We start from the raw sequence: 8,359 nt of genomic DNA, 5'->3' as shown, positions 1-8,359 counted from the left end.
CGTGTCTGGTCCTACTCTGGTGGTTATCGATGCCATCTTGGAACCTGGAGGCATGGCCCGTCTTTCAAGTGCCGGCGATGACTTGCTGCCGACTCTTGCAGGGCAGATTTCCGCCTGGACCTTATCTATCCCGGCCGTGCCCCATCTATATGCCTATGGCGTTTTATTCTTGTTTTTGTTTTATTTCTTGATAACAAACACCCCGTCCTCGATATAGGTTTTCATTGAGGGCGCGGGTGCGACCGTTGCAGCGAACGGTCCCGGTTTGCCTCCTCTATGCCGGCGGCTCATTGCGTTATGCCGCGGGGTGGCATCCGCAAAGACCCTCCCCCCGGGATCGTGCCTGTTTCCCTCGACTCTGGGCTTGTGTGCTGTGCTGTGATATCCGGCCGGCGGCAACGAATTGTAATGCGATTGGCCTGTCGCCTTTCAGCCGTCGACCCTGCCGAGTTCATGAGGAGAGGGGGGATATCACCACCTCGATTGCTTCCCCCATCCCGGTCACGCACGCCATCACGACGACGCAGCCGCCAAGCATTGGAGCGCTCAAGCCCCCTTTTTGGGCGTGACGGCCCCTCTGCATATGCACAGCATCCATTCATGGCTGTGAACATGCGGGGTTTGATGCGGCGGCGGGCAGAAGCGAGGGCGCCAGCCATGTCAGCCGACTGATTCTCCCGAAAGCCGCCTCCGTCAAGGAGGTTGTTAAGCTGCCTTGCACGCCCTGAAACGTGCGCCTACCTTCCCCCCTCCCCCCTCCCCAATATAGGTATCTGTATGTGTACATGGGACGAACCACTCCATTGCCCAGATTGGCTTGGCCTCACGAGGACGGGATGGAAACAAAACAAAAGGGCCTTGACCCATGCGGTGTCGGGGATGCTCCTAGGTACGGCCTTGTGGGCTGGGCTCTCAGTCGGGTTTTCTGAGTGCGGGTTTTACTCAGCGGTCTTTTACGAGTCGTTGCCGGAGCCAAGCAAAGCGGGTAGAGTCGAAATGAAAAACAAGAAGAAAGAGGGGAGAGAGAAAAAAAAGCTCCGGCGCTGGGGTTGGGCCATCGTCTGCCTGCCTGCATGCATTTATGCCGAAATCGGCCGTGCAGATCGGGAGCACGGGAGGTCTAGCAAGGGATAGAGTGAGAAAACGGAGAAAAAAGGAAAAAAAAGAAAGATGAGATCAATGTATACAGCAAACACCAGCCGGCAAGCAGTGTAGGACAAAAAGTAAGTATGGCTCGTATTTGCCGGAAGCTTTTTTGAGTGTTTGCATATCTGGGTCCGGATACTGGTCAAGCCCTGGATAGACTTGTGTCACCACCCCCCGCCTCATCGAACCGCCTCACAACCTCATCGTCGTGTTCCCCCGGCCTTGGGGGAGGCGTTCCGATCCACCCCACTCTTTATCTGCCCGTCTGTGCCATGTTAAGTCGATGCTCGAGGGCTTTGCTCATTGTCTACAACCAGGTATGATGCCATCTTCCGAGTCAGTCCTTCCAGATGGCTCCATTTCTGGTCCCGGTCCTTTGTGTTGGGCAACCGAATCCAAGTGCCGGCCGACATTTCCCTGCTCGAGCCCGGCCTGTTCCATGGGAGCAGGCACTTCCAACCCGGTCCTGCACGACTCGGCCAGGGGCGGGGGGCCACTTGAGGTGCGCTTCCCGTCCTGCTCGAGTCAACATAGCTGAGGGGTCGAGAGTCTTGGTGGCTTAGCTTCAAGAGGCAAAATCTCAAAATAACGGGAGGGAGAGAGAGGGAAAAAGGGGGTAGCACAAACACAAGGGGACCCTTTCTTCGAGTGGGAAGCCGCATCTGTCGTGTCTCGCCGACGGGCAGGTCTGTTTGAGCTTGCCGGTTAGGAGAGAGCGAGAGAGAAAGAGAGAACTCGCTTGAGCAAGAGAGGGGCCAGAAGCTCTGTGCGTAGGACAATGATAGAACTGCCGCCCCCTTATCTGCACTAGGTTCACGTGGGTTTTTCTCAAGCCCCCCGGTTTTCCCCCACGGACGCCAAATACCCCTGCGAGCGAATTTCTCGACGCGGCCGAAACTAAAAAAAAAAAAAAAAAAAAACAACTGCCAAGCCTCGGCGCGCGTTCCCATTCGGGCCACCACAGCGCGCTCCTGAATAGCTTCAAAGGCAAGAAGGATGGCCGACGCTATAGATGGCTTATCGAGGCATTTATGTGCAGCGGGTCCACCAGCAGTTAATCTATTATTAAGGATCATCCTGGGGAAGGGGAAAAAAATCTACGAAATAGATCGGCTGACAGGAGCGTCACGTCCTACAGCAAACAAAGAAGAAAAAAAAGTGGGAGAGCCACAGATTGGGGACTCCCACCCGTCGCTCATCCACACAGCTTCCTTCCCCGACCCCAGTCCACAGCCCTCTCAACCCGCAGGGGTCCACACCTTTAATAGCACGTGTTATAGGTGTCATGCACAGGGTGGGGGGGGAAAGGGCTCGACCCCTGATACGGCAAGTCACCGCAGGAAGGATTTCAGCACCAGCAGCAGCGCGTGGCGGCAGGGGGCGAGGAGGATACCAGGCGCTCCAGACAAGCACCACTGAGGGGATCGGCGAAGCCTCGGCTGGGAGATCCGGGGCTGGACCCTATTGGGTAGGAGGAGACGAAACAAGCGAGCTGCGCCGTCGGAGTAATCAATCAGCGGGGACGACGCAGGCACGCCGCAGCTCTACTCGTTTTGTGTTGTCGTTGGTGGTGGTGGTGGCTAAACCCTCCCCGCTCTTCCGGGGCGGGCGCTTGACCGGTTCTGGGAATCGAGCCGTCAATAGCGTCGGCCCTCTCGACTTTAGCCGTTGCTGACGAAGCCATGACATTCGAGAACACGACCGTCAGGTAGCCCAAGGGATCACGAGGTTCTGTGTCCCCGTTTCCAGATCATCTACCTAGGCCATCTCTCCATGGCATCTAGACATCTGCCAAGCACGCTCTATCTGGGCGACCCACCAGGAGGAACAGCTGGACGGATGGGACGGCAGGTGCGGGGTTTGGGAAAACAATGTTTCAAACCACCGTGAACCATTCGGCGTCTGCTACCATTGGCTGGGTGCGCCACTCTTTCTCAGTCCTTTTTTTTTCTTCCTGGTCATCAGGCATCTACTATCTACCTTCTGTATGCAGCAAAACCAGCCCAGCCTCTCTGCCGGCATGAGGCATATATGCGAGGCGTCCTGCATGGAGACCTGCCAACCCGTAGTTGGGATGATGGATGATGGACATGGATGGACAGATGGGCTGAGAGCTTGGCTAGCCCTCGTTGCGTTTCATTCTTTGAATGAGGCTCCCCTCCCTCCAGACCTTTGGACGCAAATCTTCCCGACGGGCTGCTGGGTAGGTGCTGGGGGTAAGGTGGTGCCTTGTTCGCCTGCCTCGGGCTATTGGGCGCTCGCCGTGCCATCCCGTCGGTGCACTTCTCCCCCCTTCCCCCCTCTCGTTCTCCGTGCACACCCGCCGGGCCTCAAAGTCCAGGCCAGGGCCTTGCTCTCCCCTTTCAGCCTCAGGGCGAGCGCATGGGCGGCGGGGTGGGCCGAGTCTGGCCGAGGCCAAGCCAACTCCGGCCAAGTTCGCCGCCTGTGGGCTGTCTGCTCCTCTGGCCCAGGCGAGAGATGGAAGGAGCAGGGGCAAGGGCCTCCCTCAAAAATGACCCACTGTGGAGGCCGTCTCGGTGGGGATGGGGACCGAGGAGTGCTCACTTTGTTCCGACAGGTGCTGCAAGCGGTCTCCCCGCTGCAGGGGAAAGCCAGTTAATGTCCGCTTCACATGCATCCCGGGGTCCCGCCGAAATCTTAACAGATTTTTTTTCCTCCGGGTTCCTCTCTGTCTATCCCTTGTTGGAGCCCGCACAATTCCGGCCCAAAGTCTCCAGATTCTTGTTGCTTCTTCTTATTTTTCGCCTTCATAAAGAGGGGGCGTTGCAACCATCATCCCCGTTCCACGTGGTACCGCTGGAGTGGCCGACCATGAGGGCCGTAATGAGGCTGGAGACGGACAAATCGTTCCGGCCGCCTCGGTGAGCCGCCACCGTGAGCCACAGGATACACACACACACACACACACACAGCCCAGCGGCTGGTCCGTGTGGCAATGTCCCAATGGATGCGATATGGGGAAAGGGTTGTGTATTGGACATTCTAGCCCCAGTGTTCCGTCTAAACAAGTTGGCCAGGCGAAATTGGCTCAATTATTGTAGACCCTGGGACGACGCGCCCATCGACGAGGGTTTGAACTCGTGGACAAAAGAAAACCACTATAGTTGCTATTGACGGACCGTGCTGCCATTGAAAGCAACGCCCCGTGTTGGCTTGTGGAACTGATGACACTGTGATGATGCGGCCAGGGTGACCGACAACCACATCCCAGGACCCTGCTACCGAAATAGGGATACAGGCACATGGGCCCATTCTCTATGAGGCCATCAATGTCACTCACCTCAACTTGCTTTTTTTTTTCAGGGCCGTGCTGCTCCAATCCAGCCTGCCACTGCTACTGGCTCTCGGTTTTGTGACGGCCGCTGGAGCGGAGTTTGTTGGTCACAACACTCGACTACATGTAGAAACGCCGGCGGCATCGGCTGTGTGCTCAGTCGGCTGGGATACGTGCCCTTGACAGCCGCGTTGGTGATGCCCCATGAATGTCGCCATATGTGAAAAGATGTATTGCGTAGCACAGCTAGAGAAGGCATAGACGGGGTTAATGGGTGGTTACTCTGTACGACCAGCAAGGCTCTACTTTGACACAAACTTATCCTTCATGCCGCTTGGTATGCTCTGTTATCACCACGAACGATGAACTCAGGTTTAGGAGACATTGCTACGTCCAAGGAGTTGTTGGGTACCTACCCTGGCACTGGCAAGGCCGGCATGTCACATCGCTTGGCACCCTTGTGCTCAAGGTTCGGGATACGAGATGGGATCGATCGCTGCTCCTACGATCTGATTTTCGGATCAAGCGGTTGGGAGACTTTAGCCATGAGACCATGTGAGACACAGACACATTTTCGTTTCCGTTCAGCATTTTGCCCATGGCGAAACAACACCGGACGGCAGGTGGTGCCGATGTCTCTGCAAAAGGTCGCGAGCACGCTTCGGGCGTTGGCCCTCAAAGCATGGTCTCATGATGCCGAGGTTTGCATGACAAGATGTGCCGATTTCCTACATGGGCTCACAATCCCGACATCTCCTGCATGCACAATACCATAGTACCGATCTCTGCATGTTGCACCTGTCTGCTTCGGATTAGCCCCCATTTCGGAACAGAATGACCATTGAGCCTGTTGGCTTCCCCATGGCAGCAGTCGGGGTGTCCCGCGCCGGCTTCGTACGAGGCCCGACTTGGAAAGCTGGACATGTCGGCAGACAAATGCATCATGCAAGGCCTCCCAACTCGGGTCATTGGAAGCACAGTTTGTCAAAGCACTAAAAGCTATGTGCTAGAGGGCCGGGCGCGTCAGGTTCGACTTGATAGGCGAAAAAGGACGACAGGTCTTGAGGTATGGCGAGAATCCGTTCTTGGCATGTGTTGGATGTCATTGATTCCCAAAAGGGTCACCCAGTTAACTCTAGTTGAGTCACGCGGTTAGTTGTGGACACCCAGTAGAAGTTGGCTACCCATCGTATCTGATAACGGCATACGAGAGGCGAGCTTTCATCATAGGCAGCCATTGATATGGATATACTGCTGGACGCCACTGATAGCTTACAGCAGCTCAACGGCCCTGACAGTCACTTGATTCTCTCAGTCAGTCCTAGCATATAGGCAGTGCCACTCAAACTACCGCGAGCAACAAACCGCTAGACAAAACTACGCCTTGGCCTCTCCGGCAAGCCCCAGGTCCTTCTCCGCCATCGCCCTGCAGATGGGATGGTAGAAGTCCTTGTTCTTCTCAAACGTCTCGAGCGCGAGGGGCCGGTCGACCTTGTTCAGGGCCCTGAACAGGGGCCGCACAAACTTCATCCTGCCCACCTGGCCCAGGAGCTCGGCGACGCCCGCGTAGACGGCCGAGTCCTCGGCCCGCAGGGCGATCTGGTAGTAGGCCGTCTTGAGCTCGACGTTCTTGGTGTCGACGAGGTCGTAGGCGGTACCCATCAGCTGCGCGCGCTCGGCCGAGAGCGGCTCGGCGAAGCCCTGCACCGAGCCGAGGAATACCAGCTTCTGGTTGCCCGCCCAGCCGTCAACGTCCTTGCTGCTCGGGACGTAGTCCTGGTTTCCCGCCAAGCAAGTCAGTATACCGGCTTGCAGGCGACTGCTCTTTTTACGGGATTGTTTATATCACCAAGGAAGGTATCCCTCACCTTGTTCTTCCACTTTTCCGCCAGAGCGTAGCAGACGTCGATGAGAGACGTGTCAAACTCGGGCTTTGGCGGAAGGCCCGGGCTGTAGAAGCGGCCCTCCCAGTCGATGCCGGCAATCTTGTCCTTCAGGCTGGCATATTCGGACTTATCGAAGAATTCGAGGAACGTGTCCCTGAACTGGTACGAGTCGAGGGACTTGTTTGCCCACTTGGTGAAGTAGTAAGGGATGAACTTGTCAAAGTTCTCACGGCCGACTAGGCAGTCGAGATAGTACACCATGTGGAAGCCCTTTTCGTAGGGGATCGTCGAGAAGGCATCATCGGGGTCTATGCCGTCGTGGTTGATGCACAGCTTGGTGAACTCGTGATCCGCGCCAAACTCCTCAATGGCGTCCTCTGGTAAAACGTAGCGGTTAGCATCGCGCATGTATCCGACGAGGGCGGCTCAGTGGCCGAAGAGGGGCAAACCAACCGAGAGCCTTCCACCCGATCACGGCAGAGAAGTCAAAATAGGGTTGCCCTCGGACGGCGGCAATGATCCTTCGCTCGAGATACATGGTCCAACCCTCGTTCAGCCAGCTAGTGCGCAAGGGGGGGTCAGCACAGCCCGACCGGGAGGGCAACATGGCAATGAGATGGCAAGCAAGTCAAAGGCGACTACTCACTAGTGCTCCCAGCTGCCGGAAGTCACCAGGTTCCCAGACCAGCTGTGGCTCAGCTCGTGGGCGATAACATCAACGTTCTGGCGATCGCCGCTGATGATGGTCGGCGTGGCAAACGTGAAGATGGGGTTCTCCATGCCTGCGTTGTGTTAGTCTTGCCTCCTCGGCCCTTGTCGGGGACGCCTCCAGATTTTACGGAAAAAGAACCATGGATACTGTAAGCATACCTCCGTATGGGAAGCTCGGCGGCAGCACCAGAACATTGTACTCTCCCCACTTGTACGGGAACACAAGCTTCTCGGCGGCGTCAATGAACTTCTGGACATCCTCCTCGAGCTCCCACTTGCACGCCGCCACCTCGTCCGGGCCAGTGGCGACCGAGGAGCGAGGGCCGATGCGGGCAGTGGCGATGTCACCCGAGGCCAGGGCGAAGAGGTACGAAGGGATGGGGACCTTTTGCTCGAAGCGGTACATGGCGTCGCCGTCCTCGCCCACGGCGGGCTTCTGGCCGGTGGCGTCCTCAACGGCGACGCCGCTGGCCACGACGACGTGCGGGGACGAGATGTTGAAGGAGTAGGTCGACTTGACGTCCGGGGTGTCCTGGCAGGGGAACAGGGAGCGGGCGTGGCAGGCCTGGGCCTGGGAGAACATGAAGGGGGCCTTCTTGTTGGAGGTCTGGGCCGGGGTCAGCCACTGCAGGGCGGTGCACTTGTCGGTGGTGCGGACGCCGATCTCGAGCTTGACCACCTCGCCCGAGGCGGCGCCGGCGGGCACCGAGATGTGGAGCGGGGAGCCGAGGGGCTCGGTGCGGGCCTTGAGCTCCCACTTGGGCTCGGCCGAGTTGAGGCGGACTGACTCGACCGAGACGTGGCTCGAGTCGAGCACGATCTCGGTGCTCTCCTTGGTCGTGCGCGACTCGAGCTCGAGCACGATGGAGCCGCGGAGGCACTTCTCCTTGAAGTCGATCTTGAGGTTGGCCGTGGTGTGGCGGGTGACCCAGGCGTCGTAGTTGGACGCCGTGCTGGGGTCGCGTTTGACCATGTTGGGCGTGTAGAACAGGCGCACCTGCAGGGACGATCCGGCGTGGATGGTGTGTGTTAGAGGCCGCCAAGAGCTGACCTTGGTCGTTATCCTCGCGGCGGAGAGCAGACCCCGCATGGAGTTGGGGCTAGCTGGTTGTCGCTCTGCCCAGCCCCTGCTTATCTTGTAGCCGCTGTCGCAGCGAGTCTGCTGCAGAGTTGCCCAGTGACGGAGTGGCGAAATAACGAAGATCGGGTCGGGTTACGATGGTATCGTCCTACCAGCCCAAGTGTGGGTGGGCAGTTGGGTGACCACGTGAATGGAAGGACGGTTGAGAGTACCCCGCCGCATGACACAATTGTAGGATTC

General features: G+C 57.7%; 1 protein-coding gene across 1 annotated transcript; it reads right to left on the bottom strand.

Annotated features, from left to right (window-relative positions):
- Positions 1-5,129: 5,129 nt before the first annotated feature.
- On the bottom strand, positions 5,130-8,332 carry GGTG_06138 (leukotriene A-4 hydrolase). Its single transcript, XM_009223952.1, has 5 exons — positions 7,198-8,332; positions 6,974-7,109; positions 6,781-6,887; positions 6,310-6,704; positions 5,130-6,217 (listed from the first exon to the last, which is right to left on the bottom strand). The coding sequence occupies exons 1-5, from the start codon at positions 8,126-8,128 to the stop codon at positions 5,819-5,821; spliced, it is 1,968 nt and encodes a 655-aa protein (XP_009222216.1). The 5' UTR covers positions 8,129-8,332; the 3' UTR covers positions 5,130-5,818.
- Positions 8,333-8,359: the final 27 nt, after the last annotated feature.

Source organism: Gaeumannomyces tritici (assembly GCF_000145635.1).
Source record: "Gaeumannomyces tritici R3-111a-1 unplaced genomic scaffold supercont2.3, whole genome shotgun sequence".
Taxonomy (NCBI): domain Eukaryota; kingdom Fungi; phylum Ascomycota; class Sordariomycetes; order Magnaporthales; family Magnaporthaceae; genus Gaeumannomyces; species Gaeumannomyces tritici.
This window is presented reverse-complemented; position numbering and strand designations above follow the sequence as displayed.